Source organism: Ruditapes philippinarum, unplaced genomic scaffold, assembly GCF_026571515.1.
Source record: "Ruditapes philippinarum isolate M1 unplaced genomic scaffold, ASM2657151v2 ctg651_1_1_1_1, whole genome shotgun sequence".
NCBI lineage: Eukaryota > Metazoa > Mollusca > Bivalvia > Venerida > Veneridae > Ruditapes > Ruditapes philippinarum.
Genome location: NW_026864800.1, coordinates 249,844 through 274,775, shown reverse-complemented (window position 1 = coordinate 274,775; position 24,932 = coordinate 249,844). Strand labels below are relative to the sequence as shown.

The 24,932-nt window shown below is 31.5% G+C and overlaps 1 protein-coding gene across 1 annotated transcript; it reads right to left on the bottom strand.

The window, feature by feature from the left end:
* Window positions 1-1,015: 1,015 nt before the first annotated feature.
* LOC132726847 (uncharacterized) lies at window positions 1,016-24,756 on the bottom strand. Its single transcript, XM_060712237.1, has 4 exons — window positions 24,570-24,756; window positions 15,865-16,229; window positions 4,145-4,334; window positions 1,016-3,667 (listed from the first exon to the last, which is right to left on the bottom strand). The coding sequence occupies exons 2-4, from the start codon at window positions 16,203-16,205 to the stop codon at window positions 3,557-3,559; spliced, it is 642 nt and encodes a 213-aa protein (XP_060568220.1). The 5' UTR covers window positions 16,206-16,229; window positions 24,570-24,756; the 3' UTR covers window positions 1,016-3,556.
* Between the last annotated feature and the right edge of the window lie 176 nt (window positions 24,757-24,932).

The window sequence follows — 24,932 nt, the reverse complement described above, 5'->3', positions numbered from 1 at the left end:
AAGTTGCCATATAACCTATACTGTGTCTGTGCGTAAAACTCAACAGTACTGCCACAGAATGTGTCAGATTCTAAATATACAGTAATGAAAGGTTCACTAACAGTATTACAAACAAAACCTGGCCAACAGGTAACTATGTATTATAGCAATAGACTTACTCCAGAATTAAGAGTAGTATGGGTTTTTCCCAGCCTGTTAGTCGTATACAATTCACAGTTTCAAATGTAAGAGCAACTGGTTGACTAATCTAATGTTTGAATGGCAATGCTTAATAAAGCTTTCACAATAAAATTTTTTTGAGAGATTTGCTTGGAAAAGCCCACATTTGCCGAAATCCAGATAACATCTATTGAATAGCTACTGGGCAATTTGTATAAAACTAAACACAGCAAGGGTCCATTGTTGGAAGCCTAAAAACTGTTACATCAAAGCAAAGAACATGTATAACTTTTCCCACATGTTCATGCTGCATTTGTAGTTAGATCCTATATCTTCTTTTTTTTGTGTAATATATCTGAATTGTACATGACTTTTGTTTACTTGAAAGATCACTTCAGTGTTGATATATTTTTCTGGTCCTTTTGGGTCATTGACTCCAGCTTTTTTATAAGTCTCCCAAGCCGGTGGTAGGGGGCGTGAAGAATGTTGCACTTTTTCATTATCCTTCATGTACAGACTCAATCAAACCGAGTGCAATTTTCATGTAATTTTGTTGTGATTAAAGCTTCCGAGGGATCACACTTTTCAGATTTTAAGATACATGTAATTACATGTAACTCATTGAGCAATAGCAACAATAACAAACGTACGCACCAGTATACAGTCAGGGCGTCTGGTACATCTATGCAGTGTTACCAGGCTCCAAGCTATTGGGTAGCTAATTTTAGTACTTTGGTACTGAACTCCCTTCAGATGATAATGGGCTGTTCCAACTCCAAAGCAGGACAAGTCCATTATTCAAATTTTAAGAGGGTTAGGGTTAACTTTTTTTAAAAAGATAAAGATCGAGTTCACATTTGAAGTAACACCTTTTATTTAACAATTTTTGTATAAATAGTTATGAAGTCCACACACAAAACAATAGATCACAGAAGGTTTACAATTTAACAAGGTTATAAAAAAATCAACTCATGTAGACAAATAAAATTGAAAGAAAAAACAAACAGCAATACATTTATATCTGATGCATAACATATATCCTTAAAATTTTTCACTATACAAACAAGTCCTCATTCAAACTAAAATATGAAAACAAAACTTAAACAATGAGCAAAAAGAGCATATTAAATAGGCCAAAAGTGAATTGTGTTTCACCATTTGGTCATATAATTCATAGTAAGAGATTATATATAACAGTTGCTATAAAACTTGAAGAGTATGCTAAAGGGACACAATCCTTGCCAGACAAAAATCCACTCGTGCTAGAGTTACCTTTCTTACATCAGATAATGTGCTTTAAATAATACTGAAAAGTTGGTGCATTTATAACAAGCTGCAAGAATAACTTATTTATGATTTGATGACAATACAGATACTATCATATGCTTCTAATGATTGCTGAAAAAAAACATGAATACAACTTTTAGTTAAAAAAATACATTCAATTTTTTACTTGTATATTTTAAGTCTTAAAGTTTAAATTATCTTTATTGAACATTTGTAAATGAAGTGAGCAATAAATGATAAATGCTTAACATAAACCGAGGTATTCTAATCATATAGAACAAACAGAGTATGTTCAAATACTACTTTTTCTAAAACTAAAGTTAACGTACATGCTAGTAGTGCAAGAAATATTATGTAGCTTTTATATTTAATATAAGTTTTGCATACATGTACATAGCCTTTAACAATGGAGTCTAAAAATTGAAAACCATATCATTTCTAAACCACTGTTGGCACTGGAAAAAAGTTTGGCACTTTGTCATGAAAGTCTAGATTTCTTTCAACTTTCATGACTTTGGATAAAAGCAAAGTTTTGTAATAGTAAAACCAAGTGATCTTTAGTCAACTTAATATCTTATACAATTTGCAGCATAAAAAAACGTTACTCAAATGTTTCTACATATGCAATAAAACTATACCTAAATTTAAAATGTCCTCTATTATTTTTACGAAAACAATATTTTCCCCCTGTGATTCACAAGTCACACAAACACAGCGAATTTACAGTATCTTTTTTTTAAATTTCTTTACTTTCCACAAAGGAAGACTTCAGGTGCCCCTTCTGTGTATTATTCCGGGCATGGGACAATGCATCTGAGGTGGTGGACACCTCACTACCTTCTGTTTTTAGCTGGAAAGTTTCTGTATATTGTATTATTGAAGGCTTTGAAACCAACAAAGGTGAGGGCAAGTGATTCGAAAGCAACAACTTTAACCAGTTGTCTATAAAAACTCTCATTCAAATGTGCTAGCTATAGTATGGAATATTCAGAAAAAGCAAAGCAACTGAAATTTTCGTATAAGCGTCTACGCTGCCATTGTACTAGTATCTAAATTAATGAGCAAAATGTAGTGCCATTTCTTTTCATTCGTTTATATAAATTGGGCAATAAATTGCTCTCTTGGTGTTGCAATATAATGCGAAATTTGGGTAAAAGGCTATAGTATCATTATCATTGTCCGTTAGTAAATTAAGGGATTTCAATTTCAAAATACCAAAGCAAAGCAACCAACAGTGATAAGGTTGCACAGACTCGACAAATGTTAGGTCTTGCTGGGCTCTATAATAAGTGGGGGCATTTGTTGGTAATTATAATTCTAGTTTAAGCCCTTCAGCGTCATAAGTTTAAGGGTTTCATGTATTTTCAGGGTTTGATGGTTTTTTTTTTAATTTCTCATTTCATAAAAAAATAGATGGTAACAACTTCTCAACAAGAAAATTGAATGATGGATTTGAAATATAAAGTATTCATTTGTGTAAAAATAATTTGTGACATTCAGATAAGACAAATTGAGCAAAGAAAAATATATATGATTATATAAACTATAGAAATCTATTCTGCCAATTATTGAGTAACTTTTACAAAAGCAGTGAAGTTAAGTTACCATTACACATACTACATGTATATGTATATATTTTTTACACAGGGTAGCATAGAGAGCAGTTTTACGACACTGAAATTGAGAGTCAATGGCTATAGAATCTTAACAATATAACATGTACATGTTCATTATTAATTTTTTCCGAGAACGGTGGTAAATAAACAATTCTTTATGAATAATTCCAGACATCAATTTATTCTAAACAGGGAGCTTTCATAATGTTTAACTTGAAAGGCAATCAATAATCACTATATGAGCATTTTCAATGAAATAAATATCTTCTCTGTGAACTGGTGAAAGAAACGGCAAAAACTTCCGTCGGTTTCTGCACTAATGAAATATAAACTCTTGCGGCAGTCAATACTTTCAAACATCCACTTATGATTTTTATGAGCAACAATTCAGTGACAATGTGGTCGGATTCTACACGCACAGTATGCGTAAATACTTTCTTCATTGAAGACTATGTTGAACAGGAAGGGATATTTCGGTTGAACTAGAAACATGACTATTTTAGGGAACAGCTCCAATTGATAGGATTATATCTAAGTCTCTCGCGATCTATTCTGTTTTCTAATTCTCTGCTATATTTTGTATTCGCCCATCTATCTTCCATTTGCTGAAACATGAAAAAAACAACGTAAGATTGCATGTTGAAAACGTGCATATTTGTTGAATTTGTATCTAAATCACACATAATTGTCATCTTAAGTTATTTTTTCCAAAAGACACTGTTAAATTATAGCCAATATTATCAAATAGAAATGGCGCAGCAAAAATGATAAATGACGATGTTTTCATTTTAAAGGTCAATTTTAAAAAGTAGAAATTAACATAGATGACTCAAAATGTATGACAACAGTGCTTTATGTCTTATGACAAAAATTGTGGTAGATGTTGTCAGCTTCGCCTCTGGGTTATCGTGTTTTTATATGCTTTTTTTTCCCCCATAAGCACAGACTTTAATTCTGTGCCATAAGAGAGTGAATTTAAAATCTTTTATGGGAGGTATTTAGTAAGAGATAAAAAGCTTAGATTATTTTGCTTTTGAATTATATGCATATACAATCTCGAACAAAAACGAACATCACAGTACCTGTTTATTTGTGTCCCTATACTGCATTAGGTACGAGTGTTTCCGGTGATATTCCTGCGCATCATTCATCCTGCAGTCTCTATCGTAATTGATAGCCTGCTCGGTTTCCTTTATCTTTTCTTGGAACTCGATCTTCTCCATTTTGTTTTTGTCAGACATCTGTTGCTTTAATACCTCCCGAAAATGACGTCTGCAACAGAAACATGTATCTTTTTTAAGGAATTTGTACATCTATACGAGTTTTCAGAACTGATTTGTGAAATTTTTGAAAATACGATTGAAATGTTAAAACTGAGTAGACAACATTAAAGATTGAGTCTCTTAAGACTGCTTAGTCATATTGGCTGGCCTTTCACTACACTGGTGCCAAGATGCTCCGTGGCCGAGTGGTTAAGGTAGCTTACTTCAAATCACTTGCCAACTAACTGTCATTTAAAGTCTGCAAAAGTTTACTTGTAATCAATAAATGACTGTAATTTAAGTTATTTTAAGCAATACTAAAAAAAAAAAAATAGCCATTGAAAAGAACTGAACCGGCGGGTACTTAAAGTTAAATTCAAATAAATTGTATCAATATGAAATAACTATTTTAAAGGTACTAAATTTAAATTTAAATACCATATCAAAATAAAATGTTTATTTTATAATGCAACAGTCATATTCAATTGAGAAAGTCATATTTTTAAATAGAAGACTATAATTAAGTAGAAGTCTCTAAAAATTACACCTCAGATTTCCTAAATTTTAAAACTGATATCACAAGTTTTAGCGCATATATGGATCATTGATCAAATAACACTTGAAATTTAAATTTTCAATTCAATACGCAGCAGGTAGCTTGCTTTTATCATAATATTAAAATAACAAATTTCTTTATGCAAAGTCTTATGGCATTATTTGTGTTAAAGCTTTTTGTAGCTATTAGTCCAATTTATAAGCTAACACTTGAAATGTTCTGAATATGTATTAACAATTTTGACACAGTTTGTTTATTTTGAGTATGATAACTTTAGCGTGCTAAATGTATTCTTTTGAAGTTTACACTCCTTAACATTTAATAGCAAATTCAATAAGCATATTTGAGTTTTGAATTAAAAGGATATTGCCGTATTGACTGAAAATCAATTGAACGGCCCATAACCCTAGTTTTTAGACTGTGAGCAAATATGCTTAACACTGTCCAAATGAAGACATGTGACCTTAAACAAGAGAACCGGCCTTCTTTTCATGTATGAAAATATTGTGACTGATTTAGGTTGTTTATTTCGTGTGGCACAGGTGTAAACAATTGAAGGTGTTTTAAACATAATTCTAACACGACCCGCATATTTCACTATTGAAATAAAATCACTGTTGACGTTATATACAGTTGACTCTCAATAAGTCAAAATCGCTTTACTCAAAATTCCGCGTTAGTCGAAGAGTTTCTAAAGTCCCGTCAAATTTCCTTCTTTAACTTTGTATTTTAACTCCGCTTAGGTCAAATTTTGACTTACCGAGACTCCTGTTTAGTCGAAAAGAAAATTTGGTCCTGTCAATTAAAATCAAACATATTTTCATTTCAATAAGTCGAAGTGTGAAAACAGCCGACTGATCAAAGTTCGGCGACATCAAGGCGGGACGTTAATTGTCACTCGTGATTCACACGTTTCATAGTAATTTTAATTGCCGGTCATCATGTATTATTAAAAAAGTGGATTTAATCGGTTTCAGCGCTTAATTGGTTTTAACAGTTAGATAACTAATTTAAGATTTAATTAATTTAAGTGTAATTAAGTTTACCTGCAGAGTAGTCTTACACATTTCTATTAGAAAGTTGACTCGTTCCAGTCTGACAGGCTTTAGTCAAATAACAGCCTAGATATCAAGGTAAATGACATTTGTTTAATTAATTTTCCGTCATATTGCATACATTAATAACTACCGGTTTACGATAGTTGATACTTTCGTTTTCGTCCGATGATCAATTCACTTCAAATATTACATAAATTGTTGTTGAAGTAAATGTGTTATTGTGCTTTTATTGTAATGAATTGTCGTGAGTGCTTATTAAAACATGTGCATTGCCGCTGTCAACAATAACAAACCTACTTCTTTGCACATTCAGTAGGCACATGTATATACATGTACGAATGTCAACGTAATGGCGGCAGATTCACTTTACTCGAATTCCGTTTCTCTCGAAGTAAAATGCCAAGTCCGTTGGATTTCGAGTTACCGAGAGTCAACTGTATTTAGATATGTGACGTAATCATTATACATGTGGATTAACTACTAAAAAATCTGATGCGCTAAAAATAAGAAACAAATCAAGCACAATTTTGCTTAGTGTCAGGGACAGCAGCATTTATTTATTGATGTCGTGTTAGAATTGAAATAATATATCCAAATCAGTGATTTTATCGCTTGATAACATCACTGTTTGTTGTTAGGATGCGCATCATTATATAATTCGGGCTACACCCTTGTGATATAATTACTTGCATCCAAACTTTAACAGTCTAAATTATTTACAGAGGTAATGGTATTTTTGAGAATAAAAGGATTTATATAAACCAATATACCATTTTAAATTACTCCGCAGGATCGATCATTCTTTTGATGCGTATTAATTGAATTAGTCTTGCTTTTGTTCTGTAATTTCTTAATCAAAATTGAACAAATCTCTATAAAATATTGATACAACCTACTCTTATTCTGTTCAAAGAGTCTTTTGTCCTGGCAAAATTCAATTAAACTGTCAAAGGCGGACTCAAAAACAGTCTGCCCCATTTTAGGTAAAACCCGAATTACTTTATTTCATTTGTCCGAGTTTTGAAGAAATAGTCTTATTACAGGATCTTTTAGAATATCATTAAAACATTTTAGAGATTTTTCCTATATATATTAGCGAATAAGATATAAATGAATCTCATTTATCAGCAAGAAATAAAAAATAAATATATATTTATATACACATGTATATATATATATATATTCATATCCTTAGGATCCAATGTTTTTAAAGGTATTTTGTAGATGTAAACATTTTCAAAAACCTATATATATCTATACATATATATGTATTATACATGTATATATATACAATACCATTGGCTGATTTAATACGGTGTTTTACATAATGACATTTTATAATTTACATTGTATATATGCTATCATACTAAATGAACAGTATAATTTCATAATGTACATTGAATATTGTTATTAATTACTAATATAACAGCTAGTAAATTTCAAATGCCTTTTTAAGGATTTCACAAAAAAAAATCATTTTGACCTTTAACATTGTATAATATTTTAATACATTAAGCCTCAACGTTAAACTCTTAAGCAATTAAAAGTGTTTTTTCTATACTACTAAGCCATTGCCTTTGTCATTTTCAAATCACCATAGTCCTTTTAATCCTTTACTAAACCTTTTGTCTACTATATCTTTTCAGTATATTTAGACAATATTCTACAAATTTTATACTGTCATGAAAAATAGAAAACAAGTTTCAAATTGAAACACATTCCTAGGATTTATTATGAAGTCAGCTACCTGGTATTATGCTAATAACATGTACTGTCCTGCACAATAGAACACTAATAACATGTACTGTTCTGCACAATAAATTCATGTTTTGACAGAAAGAACATTGGCATGCTAGACATCAATTAACACTGAATAACCTCCGACTAAAGTTACAAATTACTATACTTTAGGGAATAAAAATATGGTTCAACATAATTAGCAATATACATGACTGTGTATCATATCTACAGTTGTTGTTGTTGTTTTTTGCTGGGTCTACAACAATGCTGACCTTGGCCTATATCAATGCTGGCCTGAGCTAATATCAATGCTGGCCTGAGCTTATATCAATGCTGGCCTGGACCTACAACAAAATGGCCTAGGCCTACATCAATGTTGACCTGGGTCTACATCAGTGCTGACCTGGGTCTACATTAGTGCTGACCTGGGTCTACATCAATGCTGAGCTGGGCCTACATCAATGTTGAGCTGGGCCTACATCAATACTGGACTGAGTCTACATCAATGCTGACCTGGACCTCAATCAATACTGACCTGAACCTACATCAATACTAGCCTAGGTTTATCGATTCTGGCCTGGACTTACATCAGAACAGGCCTGGGCTGAGATCAATACTGACCTGGGGATAATTCAATACTAGCCTAGGTATATCAATGCTGACCTGGGCCTCATAAATACTGACCTGGGTCTACATCAATTCTGACCTAGGCCTACTTCAATGCTGGCCTGGGCCATCAATACTGGCCTGGGCCTACATCAATTCTGGCCTATGTCTACATCATTGCTAGCTTTGGTCTATATCAATGTTGCCTTCGGTCTACATCAATAATGGCCTGGGCTTAAGTCATAGCAAGCTTAGACTATGAATACTGGCCTGGGTCAAGATCAGTGCTGCCTTTGGCCTACATCAATGCTGACCTGGCTCTACATCAATGCTAGCCTGACCCAGATGTCTTGACCATGAAATTGGTTTAACATTTCCAAAAATTTGCGTTATCAGTGAACCACATTCTGTTTGAAGAGTTGATCAATGCTTTCTTTAAGGTAGATTCATGAATTATTTATTACATTACCTTCACTGCATACTTTGTTATGCTTTGTACACTGAATTTTGAATTATTCTACATTGACATGCTGTTTATGCATAAATATGCCCAACATTAAATTGAACATTTTTCATCACCTTCACATATTATGTTGTACAGTTTATTTGAATTAATAGGACCCTTCTTACAGTTTAACATATGTAAAGGACAACTCCAAATAAAGACCATCCTGTAAATTAAATACATGTTACTTAACTTTGTTAAAACTTGATGTTACAAAAAACTGACTGTGATTCTAAAATTCATGCATTAAAATACATGTATTTCTTAAAAAAAACAGAAGCATTTTATTGGGTAATGTTCCAATTTAAACCCTTGACCTGCTGGAACCAAAAAAAAATGACCAGCCTTTGCCACCAGTATAGAACCAGACCAGCCTGCACAGATTAGGCTCTATATTGTTAGCTGACGAATTTTTGGATTTACAATTTGATATCCCTAAAATGATAATGGACAGTTCCAAAAATTGAAGCTGGACAAGTCTATGTAAGAAATTCTGCAAGTATATCTGACTAAATGATAAGCCAAAACTTCAATATTTTTCATTTGAAAGAATGTTATTAGTCCATGTTATTAGCCTGCACTACATTATGTTTTATCAATATTTCATTTATGATCTGTTCATTCAATATGTCCCTGTCTGTGCAAATTAACAATTTAACCGAAGTCATTGTCGATATCTCATTTGAAAATTTCAATAGCTTCTCCTTTTTTTTCAATCGCGTTTCAAAAGATGTATTGATATATATAATCAAGAGTGTCATTGAATCATGAAATTGAACGTTAAACTATTATCAAGGACGAAAAAGAAAATTTGAAATTAAATCTTTAAGTAGTTAAGTTTTTCATTTTTCGTATTTTCTTAGTGATTAACAATAGGTGAAGGCCTCGTGAAATGAATATGTCAATTTTGTCTTTGATAGTAATGTTATTCATGTATTGTATTATCTATATTGACACAAGCATATTGTCTGTCAGCCATTGTTAACCCGAAAAAATATTTTTCGCACCATTGTAAATCTGAAAAACATTTTTTCAAGCTTTCTAATATGTATACATTGAATAAATATTATCCGGTAAAAAATTCAATTGTTTGTGTATGACAATAGGAAGACTTTCAAAAACTTTACTGTCAAATGCTGAATATTTTATGCTTTTTATTAGGGTGATTTAACATATTAATGAAAAGGTTAACTTCTAAAAATTTGGCCACAGAACTATATATATAAGGTGGTTATATTAATTTCTATATACAAAAGAATTGGCCATTCATCAAAATGTGTAATCAATACCATACAAGAGGGCCATGATGGCCCTGAGGTCGCTCACCTGTATATAGCCCCCCCCCCCCGGGGCCAATTTTTACCCAAGGGCTTTTATTTGAACAGACTTGGTAGACACCCATAAGAAGATGTTTCATGCTAAACATCTAAGTTCTAGCTCATTGGGTTTTTTAAAAGAAGATTTTTTAAGTCTTTACTATACACATATAGTTAAAAACAATGACACCCCTGGGGCAGGGCCAGTTTTGACTCCCGGGCTTTAATTTGAACAAACTTTGTAGATATTTACTTAAAGATGTTTCATGTATAATATCTAAACTCAAGCTATTTGGGTTTTTTCAAAGGAGATTTTTAAGTTTTTGCTATACACATATAAGGAAAATCAATGACCCCCGGGGCGGGGCCAGTTTTGACCCCAGGGCTTTTATTTGAACATACTTGGTAGACACCCATTAGAACATGTTTCATGCTAAATATCTTAGCTCTAGCTCTTTGAGTTCTTTAAAAGAAGATTTTTTAAGTTTTTACTATATGCATATAGGGAAAATCAATGACCCCCTGGGGCGGGGCCAATTTTGACCCCAGGGCTTTTATTTGAACAAACTTGGTAGACACTCATTAGAAGATGTTTAATGCTAAATATCTTAGCTCTAGCTCTTTGGGTTCTTTAAAAGAAGATTTTTTAAGTTTTTACTATATGCATATAGGGAAAATCAATGACCCCTGGGGCGGGGCCAATTTTGACCCCAGGGCTTTTATTTGAACAAACTTGGTAGACATTCACTAGAAGATGTTTCATGCCAAATATCTAAGCTCTAGCTTTTACAGTTCTTTAAAAGAAGATTTTTTAAGTTTTTACTATATGCATATAGGGAAAATCAATGACCCCCCGGGCCAGGGCCAATTTTGACCCCAGGGCTTTTATTTGAACAAACTTGGTAGACACTCACTAGAAGATGTTTCATGCCAAATATCTTAGCTCTAGCTCTTTGGGTTCTTTAAAAGAAGATTTTTTAAGTTTTTACTATATGCATATAGGGAAAATCAATGACCCCCTGGGGCGGGGCCAATTTTGACCCTAGGGCTTTTATTTGAACAAACTTGGTAGACACTTATTAGAAGATATTTCATGCCAAATATCTAAGCTCTAGCTCTTACGGTTCTTTAAAAGAAGATATTTAAAGATTTTTCTTTCGGTTGCCATGGCAACCAGAGTTCTGCATGAAATGGAATTCTTTGAACAATCTTGATAGATCTTCATACAAAGAGTATTCCTGCCAAGTTTCATTAAAATTGGCCTTGCGGTATCATAGAAGATGTCCTTAGAATATTTAAAATGTGGACGGACGACAGACGACGGACGCCATTTGGTTGGCCATCCTAAAAGCTCACCTGCACTTTGTGCAAGGTGAGCCAAAAAGTGACAGTGTCTATTCTAGAATTTGAAAAATGGGAGATTTTTATCAAAAAGTGAATTTATTAAATTTGTTGATCATTTCCACTTCTCTATGTAAAATTACCCCCCTGCCTGTGTCAAAATAGGGGGGAATTCTCAAAAATATAAGTAAATCATCCCCCCTCCTAGAATAAACACTGAAAACAACAGACAGTAGAAATACAGATATGTAGAATTACAAATACGAAAAAAGTAAAAGAGATGAGCAATGCATCTCCAGATGAGAAAATGAAGTTTCATAAGTTCAAACTTTTCAAAATTATATAAAGAGACTTTAAAAAATTTACAAATATTTACAACCCTTGTAAAGATTTGCATGTTTTATGCTAAATAAGGCTGAATTTTCTGCTTCTATCTCATTACTAACCGATTGAAAAGCTATTTTAAAGAAGGTATGCATAATTTTGACACATTTTTGGTAATTTTCATTAACTATTAGTTCTTTAAGCGACAATAAAAGGGCATATGCCTCCAGATAAGGTAATTTTTATTTATGCTACCTTAAAGGGGCATGCCTCCAAGTAAGGTACTTTTCCTTAGATAAGATAATTTTATGCTACATTTAAGGGGTGTGCCCCTTGTTAGATAATTTTCATTAATCTTAAGTTCTTTATGCTACCTTAAAGGAACATGCTCTCCAGTTGAATGTGATAAATCTTCAAAAGTCAAACTTATAAAAAATATATTTATAAATAGTTTAAGAAATGTATAAATTTCTCAATCAATGTAAAACCTTGAAGGCATTATGCAAAATATAACAGAATTCACAATTGAAAACATCTTACAGATTGTGACGTCTGCTGCATATGACCTTACAGTACAAACATCATCTTAACCTCTACTGTTTGACTTACATTTCAACTAATGTTGATAATACAGTCATAATCAAATATGCACTGTAAACACAACCTTTGACGTAAAGTGCTTGCTTTGCAATTTTTAAGTACACAACAATGTATTTAAAATATCTAATTCATTTGTTACGTGTTTATCAAAGATATATGCCCGAGACTTGATTTCGAGCCAACAGTAATTTCAATACATCTTTCTTAATAAAACAAAACCTTAGACGCAGACTTCAAACAGCATGTTTACAAAATGTGTCTTATTGATATTGAAGACTGTGTTCTTTTTGCACTGAACTTTGTGCAAAAATTGTCAAACTGTCAACGAACATTGTCTAGTTATCATTTTAGAATTGATTTGTTTACGTGTTATTATCTGATGACACAAAAAAGTCCCCACAATATAGACTATATGAGCCACGCCATGTCAAAACCAAATTAGTGTGTTTGCGACCAGCGTGGATCCAGACCAGCCTGCACATCCGCGCAGTCTAATCAGGATCCATGATGTTTGCTATCAGTTTCTCTACTTGTAATAAGGTTTGTAAGCGAAAAGCATGGATCCTGATCAGTCTGCGCGGATGTGCAGGCTGGTCTGGAATCAGGCTGGTCGCAAACACACTATGTTGATTTTGTTATTGTGCAGCTCAATTATTATTATTTCATATGAGTTTATATATGTATTACACATTGATGAAGAGATTTGAAATTTAACAGTTCATTTTTATATAATGCTAATGACCAGAAACTGTATTATATACATGTACAGCATAAAACATGTATACATGTATATATAAAGAAAATTATGCAAATGATATTCAAAACCCTTAATTAGCATACTGACAGCAACTGATCTTACATATGCATCCTGTGCAGACCATTAGAACAGCTGGCATATCAGTGCCGACAGATCATGGTCTGCACTGTTAGTTATCATGTCAGTATATATTATGAGATTTTCAATATAATGGTAAATGGTTTTATCCAAAACAAATGTCCGTTTAAAATATTTAACGGGGTAATTTTACGTGTTCAATGCTACCTAGTGATAAAGCATACCCGTGCTACATGAGACTCCGTCTGACCGATCTTAGAGTAAATGTTGACCATTTGGTGTATAAATATCAAATGCATGATAATAATTTTGGTTGGGCAAACAGGCATGGCGCTGTAGCAGCTATAGATTGGCTATGTCACCTATTTAGCAGAAAGATTTTCAGATAAGGTGCTTTAATCAAGAACTTCTTACTAAATAGTTGTGTATCAACTCCTATCTGTTTCCTTACACTGTTTATCCAGTTTAGTGTATATTAAAAGGAGAACAAAGTTAAAAGCACAACTTAAAACACATTTAATGTTTAAAGCCTCTTTTTATTCGATAGTGTCAGAGTGATTTAGGATTTAAATTTTATCAATAGTCTTGAATAGATACTTAAAATGAAAAGAGTATTTCGAGAGCAGTAAAACGAAATATGTGCAGAATTGATAGATAGCTTTACGAGCTGGCTTTTCAAATTTGTTCAGCGGAAAATCAATCCCATAATCCCTACATTAGCGATTTAAATGCACCATATATTACGCTGCGTAACAGACATGGATTGTATACGCAACTTCAGATTACGATAAGTACACAACGTATATTTAAAGGTATACTTTAAGGTACGATAAAACAATCTAAATGTTATCTTGATTAAATACTTCAACCCTATACAAACTCAAACGAAGGGTATGTTTCTATAATGTAATGTCTTTTTTAATCAATATGTAAATATAAAACGGAAAAAAAAAAATTTTAGGGCCAAATATTCAAAGTATATATAATATCAACTGTGCTACTAACCTTAGCTAAAAAATATCAACTTCTGATAAATATTTGTGTAATTTCTGTATTGAACGAAAGGAACCTATATTCTAACAATGATTAAAATATGGGTTATATGGTTTCACATGCTACAGACACCTGATTATCTTTTCTTTTCATATTTCATTATTTCTGTCAAAGCATAAAAAGTTGTGTGCTTTTATGGTATCACTTCAATTTACAGGTCACCTTCTTCATATAGAAAAATATTTTAAGATACAATATGCTATATCAGCTTCTTTTACAAAATATATTTGTAATTCAAAAACATGAGTCTGGATCATGTATGATTAAAGAGTTATTGCACATAGCTTTAAAATGGCATTTCAACTTTATAATACCTTTAAGCCCCCCTGATGTGGTCAGCTATTTGAGTCTATGACTTTCATATACATGTATAAATAAAATGTTGTGCCGCCCTTGACCAAATTTATTTCTGAAATGCCTACCATTTATAACAGTAACCTATACTTAATGTCTTAAAAATAAAATTTGTTGCCTATATAAACTTACAACAGATATCAATTACAGGGTTTGGCAGTTTTGATAAAACTATCGCTTTAATTTCATTTAAAGAATCACAATATTAAGTCTGGTTGAATAGAAATTGTTAAGACTTTAAACGTGTTGACGTCCAAACCCATACATTATTGACAGATCTTATCGTTGAGTATACTGGAATCGGACAATTTCGGCCCGTACTTAGTTACGCTATAAGGCCTGAAATATTCTGCCACTATATTTACTTAGTTTTAACTGTACTTAACTGGTAGTAAGATTTGATAATGATTTCTTCAAATCAATACGTACTCAGATTTTTTAACAGCCATGCAATGATATTTATTTCCTTGGTTTTGACGTTTGATAACGAAACATTTGCATTGAAATTAAGTCTCTGATAAACTTATCAGTTACAAAAGTAAAGCTTTCATTGATTCTGAACAGTTGTTACTTGATTAAGTCAAAGTATATGAGTTTTTTAAGTTAAAATTTTCCCTTGTAAAATATTTGTTTAATGTTTACATAATTATTTCCGTAACATGAAGAACTGTTATGTACTTAAGTAACGGTACCTACGTAGAGCATTATTATATTTTCTAAAATCATATATTTTCTCTAATTCATGTACACATGTAAAGAAGTTGTAGTTCATAAGCCAACATTTAACACAACTTTATCTGACTAATAAACATCAAAAACATTAAAGTTATAAAGTGCCTATTCTGGCCTGATTTGTAATATGAAATCAATTTTAGGGTTAATTCCCATGTTTCAGCAACCCGAGTACAGTCTGGTCAGTAATTTGGTTTGCTGTGTACATGGCAAGAAAATAACTAATAAAATAAAAAGTAACTAAACTTCTTAAACTATAACCCAGTAATATATTCTAAAGATTCATTGTTCTAAAAATGTTGAAAAAAATTAATAATCTTTATACATGTTCATTCATATTAAATGTAACTGCATTCATATTAAACATTTTTCTTTATACACACATAGATTTTCATGCTTTATGTAAATTCAGGTTGAAATGGAAGATATTATTATGAGTCTGCAATCTGGGGAAGAAAAATCATTTAAATAGAAGAGCCTGGGGAGGCTGAAAATTGTAAAATTTATATGACATATTTACCTGTATGCTTCTTTTTCTGCAGGTGCTCCGTAAAAAGCTTTTGACCAGGCTGAATGGTATCTAGTATGTTCTCTTTTTTGCATTAATAAACTTCTTTTTTCATTTTCATAATGTTGGTCAGTTGTTTCCCAACTCCAATTAATTCTACGACGCGGCGGTGGAGGTGCTAAAGGATTAATCCGTCCTGGTATACGCAAATAATCCAATGAACTAGAAAGGTCTTTAGGTGGATATGCCGTGTACATTGACGCGGAGGAATGTGATCGTGGTGGAGGCTGTGTGATCCCCGTAGGTAATGGGGTCCTCGACGAGGCGATCCTCGGTAAAGTTGTTGTAGTCATGGCTATTTTTTTACCGTTGCATGTCTACAATGAAATTTAAAAAAAGAAATAATGAGAACTTATAAATAAATATATGTAAGATAATATTATAATAAGTATAAAAGTCCTTCTTAAATACGATAAATATAACAAGTATGCAACTTTCTACAGGTATTATTTATGCCGAAGCAAATTGTCATGTGTAAAAATTAAGAGAACAAATTACAGAAAAATAACTTAACAAATGTAGAATATTCCCAATTAAAAAAACAAACCTTTACATGTACTTTATTAAAGTATATACTAGTAATATTGACATGCTTTCTTTTATTTATATTTTGTTCCACCTAGAAAAAGTAATATTGTTAAAGTTGAAGCTTATATTTTATCTGTAAGTCATTTACATTTGTCTTCAAACAATACAAAATTTTATACAACATACATGTACATTATTTCATATAATTCTTCAATCAATAGTAACCAGTGCCCAATCACACCCCAGGAAACAATTGGGACTTTGACTATATGGACCTCAATTAAGGCATTATCTACAGGGAAAGCCAGATAGTAAAATCTCCAGTAAATGCCCTCCCATTGCAAGTTGGACATATTCCCCTCTATTTTGGCGCCAAAACCTCTGCAATGACTTGGCAGTATGGGGCAGAGGAGATAAAAAGTGCTTATTTTCATTGCCTATTGCCCTGCAGTCTGCCCAGGGATAGGGGCATGGTTACAACTGTCTAGTGCTTTATTTACAACATGTACTTCATAATTGCCTATGTCCAATTAGCAAAATTACAAAAGAAACATTATACTGTATGTATTTGATGATATAAAGTCCATGCATTCATTTATGCTTCTTGCAGCATTAATTGATATAAATCTTGAATGAAAATAAATGCCAAGAAAAATAAACTGAACATTTATAATGCTTACGGTAACAGAGGTAAGAAGGGGATTTATAAAAACTTGTTATAGTTTATCAACATCAAAACGAAAATATTAACACAACACTCAAGCAAAGAGCTTTGTATCTTGAAATCTGTATACATTATTGAATGTTTGACAAAACATACAAATAATTTTATATTATTTTATATTATTTTACTCTGCTGTGTGTTTTTAACGTAGAATGAAACAAACTCTTCTGAATAAGGATGTATTAATTGCAAGATGTATTTCTTATACTTTAAAGGGGCTCCACTGAGGTGAAAAAGCTTACAAACATATAAGATGAAATTCTTACATAGATCAAGTGATGTACTTAAAATGAAAACGTCTGCAAAAGACAATAATGAAATATACTAATCTATTTTAAGCCTGGTTTGAGTCAGAAAAGCATTGCAAGGATGGAATGGCTTGAAAATTAATAGTTTAAAAATTTGTTTTTTTTTCATCTCCTACATCTCCTACAAAATACCATAATTCCTTTTGTATCTTATCATGTAATATCCTATATATGTATATATTTATTATTCACTTACCATACTTGGTACTTGACTCGAACAAGTATATTTCAAATTTCTAATACATGTAATTACATTGTATAGTTATTTAAGGTGTTTTTATCATTTAAATTATTGTTGGTATGTATTTCAAAAAGTATGCTTTTCAAAAAAGTACAACACAATTCATCTACAATAAGTCTTACTCTCTTTGTGAGTAAAGTATATTCTATAACAATTAATGACACCTCCTTTGATAACAACAATATTTACTCCATAGCAACAAGTTTACTGACACTGTTACCATGGCAACAACATACTGCTGACAATATAGTCTTACCCCCTTTTTTGCTAAGTATACAAGAGGTCCTGGGTAAATTTGATAATAATTTACACTCTTTTCGCTGTGACTGAAACCACCCTGCAGTCCATATTCAATTAAACCATGACTCGTAAGTCCATCAATGACTTCTGACCCTGAAAATGACTTCACACAGGTGTCGTCCTCTTGTCCAATTATGTGTTCATCATTTACCAAGGAACTTTCCATCAAACATAATCTCTTGATATTATTCTGTCTGGTACTTTGGCAACCAACCAATGGTCTTAGTTCTATAGCATATTTCAAGTCAATGGTTCTATCTAATTTCTGACTTGTTTCCATAGCAACACTAGGGTTTACCATGGATCTCTGTTGATTTAACTGCTGTCTCATTCTTTTCTTTCTATTTGCAGAATTTTCAACGATGTTGTCAACTTGTGTACAGAGTTGTTCATCTTTTTCATGCTTACCACCATCTACAGAGATCTCCTTTATTGTCTCAAATGTTTGCGCACGAAACCTGTCAATGGACGTGCAAGGCCTGTATGCTGTTATCTTTGTATTGCCACCATATCGGGTATTTCTCAAAAACAATGGCCTTTCCTTTTCTGACGGTAAATTTCTAGATTTAGTCTTAGGGACATCATGTGGAAAGCTTGTAAGTTTCCTTGAAGCTTCATCTGCATACATATCCCCTTTAGCATTCACTATGAGAGCATCAACATTGTTACCAATATTTGTCTTCTTTTCATCTAAATCATCAGTGACACCTTTTGTAAGACTTTTACCTACGAAATCATTTTGATTAGCTGACTGATTTCTTGTTACATAGGGAGAATCAGTAGCTTTGGTTAGATCATACGATGTTAAACACTTGTCACTCTGTTCTTTTGCCAGCATGTCAAGTACTTCTCCCTTTGCTCTTCTGACCTTTTTATCACTTTCTTTGCCAACAACAAGGCTATTTTTCCTCACCTCTATAAAACTTTTACCTCTGTTCTCCTCTATTTCTGTCTTAGTCACCTGTTTTGACCTATCCTTCATACCTTGTTTATGTACAACCCCTAGAGGTGGAGGACTTACTAACACTGTATTGGAAACTTTTGTTTCATTTGCAAAATCAAATGTCACTTCTCGGCTCGTATTTATAGGAACTGGATTATCAAAGACCCTGATAGCAGATTTAGTACTTGGTTTTAAGTTTATAGAGGGTTTCAGGTTGACATTGTTGTAACGATCGTCTAGTTTTGTTGCTGCTACATAGGGAAACCTTGAGAAGCGACGAAAATGCTCCTCTGGTACACGAGTTACTGTCAGAATACTTGACATATTGCTGTTTGAGAAGTCAGAACTTTTTCTACAATTTTGGGAGAAATTAATGAAAATATTACGATAGCATTTTCTATAATTCTTGTAGAAATTAATGACTACAGGAAAACATATTCTCATAATTATGCTGATGCATTTCTGTCCACTAATTCTTATTCAAGGTTTGTTCCCTAATTCTATATCAATGTTTGTCCCCTAATTCTATATCAAGGTTTGTCCCCTAATTCTACTTCAAGGTTTGTCCCTTACTACTACTTCAAGGTTTGTTCCCTAAATCTACTTCAAACTTTGTCCCCTAATTCTACTTCAAGGTTTCTCCCCTACTTTTACTGCAAGGTTTGTACCCTTCTTCTACTTCAAGGTTTGTCCCCTAATGCTATTTCAAGATTTTTAATAAAAGCGTAATATTAATTGACATCACTTGTAATGACAAGTGTGTTAGAAAAAACTACCATCTTATTATTAATAAAGTAAATAAAACGAGAATATACCGAATGACAGCAAAATTAAAATATCTCAAGTTATTAATTTTCTTATGTCGTACATTGTACCTATATATTAAAATGTTATTACAGCAAGTTCATTCTTATTTACATGTAATTGGAAATAAAAAAAAGTTATTTATTTACAGATTTTTTGGCACTTTAGTAATAAACTTTTTTATTATTCTCAATAATACTTCAAAATTAACTTCAGAAATTATTTTATTTTTCAATTATTCTGTTTCAACTTAAAACCAGGTATATATCCTCATAAAATGGGTCCTTCAGTTTCAAATGTTTCATGAAATCTTGCTCAGTGGGGTATCTTATCTATGATAACTTATCAACTTGAGTATAAAACAAACAATTTCAATTTAAACTTATTAAACATAGTATACATAACATACCAATATTTATGTATACCAAAAAAAAAAACAAGGAAAAAAAGACAATTTTAACTTTATTTATCCCAGTTGCTCTACCAAATTCTGGTATGGTACTGGTAATTGGTATAGATATGGTACTGGTATACCAGACATACCAGTACTAGTTTGTTCTACCAAATACTGGTATGTATGGTACATGGTACTCAGTATGCCATGGTATACCAACAGTACTAGTTGGATATCAAGCTTAGAAGAATAAAATCAAAGCTTTTTTTGTGTAATAATCTTAAAAGTATTTTTTTACGAATACCAGACTAAAGTATGTTAAATGGACCTCCCATCTTTTAATCTCATCATTTTTAAAGTGACCTTTAACTTTTATTTTCTGTTTGAAAAACATTAGTCTGTATTGTTTCAAACTAAGTTTTTATGTGATTTTATCTTGGAAAAGTGCATCATATCACTGTCTGAGTGTCCTGAGAGCTATTCATAATGCAACAGTGATGACTGTTTCTAAAAACTGAAGAACAGGAAATGAATTGTCCGCTTTACTTATTGTTTAAATATAGAGAGCTGATATCAAGGGGTTTCCTTATTGTTTAAATATAGAGAGCCGATATCAAGGGTTTCCTTATTGTTTAAATATAGAGAGCCGATATCAAGGGGTTTCCTTATTGTTTAAATATAGAGAGCCGATATCAAGGGGTTTCCTTATTGTTTAAATATAGGGAGCCGATATCAAGGGGTTTCCTTATTGTTTAAATATAGAGAGCCGATATCAAGGGGTTTCCTTATTGTTTAAATATTATAAGAGAGCCGATATCAAGGGGTTTCCTTATTGTTTAAGTATTTTATCATCGGCAATTTTCATTTCTTGCCTAAATTCTTTTGATTTGACAATTATATGAAACGATTTATTGAAAAATAACATATTTAACCTTTAGAAAAGCTGAAGGCCGCTGAATAGCAAACAGTGCAGACTAAGATCAGAAGACCTGCTTATTATTATCATAAATTTGATTTGATTATAATTATTGTGATATCTTAATGATATTTATCATGAATTGAATTATTTTCAACATCTACAAAATATATTTGTATGAATTTAATTTTGGGTCTCTGCTGTGCGAAATACACCTGCGTTGCATTATCCGGTCTGTTTATATATCTATGTACTTAATAATAATAAACCATTCTGCCCTTGGAAGAATATTTCTGTGGCTTTCAATATATATTTCGATGTTATTTCATTGAAATCTTATCATAACTTATCTTTAAGAGATTGACATTTTTAATAATATAGAAAAGGTAATATATACAAAGCAGGTACATTGATCGGAAAAGTGATCAATTACTGTTATATTGCTAACTGCCATTTTTATTTCAAAGACTGCAATAAACTGTGGCATTAAATAGTTTTTATTGTAAACTGAACGGCAGCAATATAATTAATGGAGTAATCCATTCCCCATGTTTAAATTAATCGCAGTTTTTTATTGCCGTTTTTTTTCTTTGGAGTTCTAAATCAATTTGATAGTGGCACTGGGACAGGTTAATACTGGGTCCAATCTGTTTTCTATTTATGATTTAACGAAAGGAAAGAAATGTTCGCTGCAAATTTCCTTTTTTGGGTTAAACAGACTTATTGAGAAATAGAACTAACCGATTTATCTATTTATATTCATACAGATATTATTGTAAAGTTATAATAGCGTCTGCTATTCACTTTTTTTGTGATCAAAAAATCGGGTTTAAAGTGCTTGATATCATCACTCAAAGCACGCCATTCATTTTAAATGTTCACCTGTAACATCTAAGCTTTGATAAAAAAAAACACTACAAAGAACACAAAAACATATATAATTATGTATGTATATGTCTTGGTTGCACTTCTATTTATCTTTTTATTTTATTTTTCGTTTTCTTTAGAGTACATTTCACAAATAGAATGTTAAAGATATTTTACTTAAGGTCTTTCATTAATATCAACAGTTGAATTTGATTTTTTTTTTTAATATGACAAAATACTTGAAATTAAATCAAACTTACTTTCTTTAATAACTTGAATTTAATAAAGGTATAATAATTTAAAAATGTCTATAGTCCATTTATATTTTCAGTTTTCATTTTGAATATAAGAAGTTAAGTAATCAATCATTATTTACAAAAGGTGACTCTCCCCTAAATTTTACTGCAATTCTTAAAATCACCTGTCAAAACTTAGGCTCTTATATTGATACTAGTGATTTAGATTAAGCAAATAGAATAAAAAAAAACTTTGTATTATTTGACTGTTGATGATATAATATGTTAATAAAAGTATTGGTGCTGTAAACAGTATGATTGGTATATGTATAGTGGAATTATACAATAGTATTTAAGTAGAGGTATTATAAATGTTATAATGTAACAGTAAAGATCTGTTAATCCAGGGATTATAATACTGTAAACATACAGGTATCCATGTTGACTAGGGACTAAATATGACTCTAAAGTGTTGACCATGAAAAAAAATACACTTGGTTTAGTTTATATGAATTTTAATTTTAGTTTGATTGTGCTGGAAGCTATATTAGCTTATTTAAAAAAAACTCTTGAATCTGTTCCTGGAACCAACCAATACATCAGAAATGAGTGTAAAGTTTCTGGCTCACAGAGTAAACAGGTTGCCCATGGTGGGGTTTGAACCCTCGCATCCAGCAATCCCTAGATCACTAGTATGACATGTTAACCACTCAGCCATGTTGTAATTTTTGGAAATTGAACCTGAAAGAGTTTGTATTATTATCATTTTTGTAAAGTAAGTAATGGCAAATAAACCTGAATGTTTATGCATTATTCAATATAATTAGATTTATGGCAATTGAACCTAAAAGTAATTGAATTAATTTGTGTAATGAATTATTGCAATTAAACCTGAAGGTGTTTATAAATTATTTGATTAATTAAATTTATGGCAATTTGATTTAAAAGTTTATACATTACTAGTATTTGATTTTGTAATGTGTGGCAATTGAACCTATAGGTTTATACATTATTTTGTTAGAAATTTATGGCAATTGAACCTGAAGGTTTATACATTATTTGATTTAGTCATTTGTGGCAATTAAACCTGAAGGTTTGTAAATTATTTGACTTGGTAATTTGTGGCAATTGAACCTAAAGGTTTATACAGTATTTGATTTATTTAGTCAATTGTGGCAATTAAATCTGAAGGTTTATACATTATTTCATTAAGTTACTTGTGGCAATTGAACATGGAGGTTTGTAAATTATTTGACTTGGTAACTTGTGGCAATTGAACCTGAAGATTAATTTGATTTATTTAGTCATTTGTGGAAATTAAACATGAAGGTTTATACATAATTTGATTACAAACTTATGGCAATTGAACCTGAAAGTTCATACATTTTTTTATCTAGTCATTTGTGGCAATTAAACATGAAGGTTTATACATTATTTCATTTATTAATTTGTGGCAATTGAACCTTAAGGTTTTTACAGCATTTGACTTTGTAATTTGTGACAATTGAACCTGAAAGTGTATGTGTATTTTGTGTAGTAATTTATGGCAACTGAACCTGCAGATGCATGCATTTTTTGTTATATTAATTTATGGCAATTGAACCTGAAGGTTATTATTTTAGTGTGGTAATTTGGGGTAATTGTACTTGAATTATTTTGTGTAGTTATCTATGGCAATTGAACCTGAAGTTTGCAGGTTTGATAAATCTCCCTAGAAAAGGATTGTGAGCTGCAAACATACATGATGTGTGGCATTACATTTTCTGTTACAAAAAAGTTTTGGTTGTTTACTGAAACGTTGTTTTTCTTCTTCCTCAGGCATTGTTAAGTTTTAATTTAAGATAACTTAAGTTAATCATTGTGCCATGTTCTTGAATTATTTGGTGTATTACTATTTTCCTTACATTAATAATATATATATTTATTCAACAGTTAAAACTGGTCACTTTCATCATCATGACTATTAAGGTTAGTGAGAAAATTTAGGAAACTGACATTAGTAAATAATTATATAGAAAATAAATTGCTGTCAAATTTTATTCTCCATAGCTAAATTATAAGCATTTTTTTAAATTTCTGATATAAAATCTCTGTGTAGATCTATAAAGAAACATTAAAAAATATAAATCATACATCTTAAACTTATAAGTTTTCATTCCGCTGAGATCATTTTTTCACACCGCTTTATGCTAATATATACTTAACAATCTTCAAAAAAAGTAAACTAAAGTACACCAATTCTGTGCGGTAACGTTAAATAGATAGTATATATTTCGATTTATACATGTAGATTTCGGTTGTACACACGAAATCAAATGTTTTTCGTAAAGTTTACATGATTTATTTCATGTTATTTCTTAAACATGGAATAAAAAATATAACTAAAGAAAGTTTACCTTTTAGAAGAAACTCCACAAAGAAATAGTCAACTTATGATACACTTTCTAATTTCCAATTATTAACCATTCATTTGACTAAACTTCGGTAAATGTCTCGCGCTGAGGTCACGTGGTGTCAACGTCGCTACGGAGACGGACCTCTGACTCGCGGTTCGTTAACTGTTGCGACAAAAGATTAATTACGGATATTCAATAATGTATGGTCTGCTTAGTGCTAAAATATTACACGGTTTGTTGAAACTTTATCTGATAATCGATACACTTGAATAGATATTTAAACAAACACATGTACTATACCATTTATTGAAACAATCGTTTTAACCACACTATATAATCTACTAAATAAATACATAGAAAGAA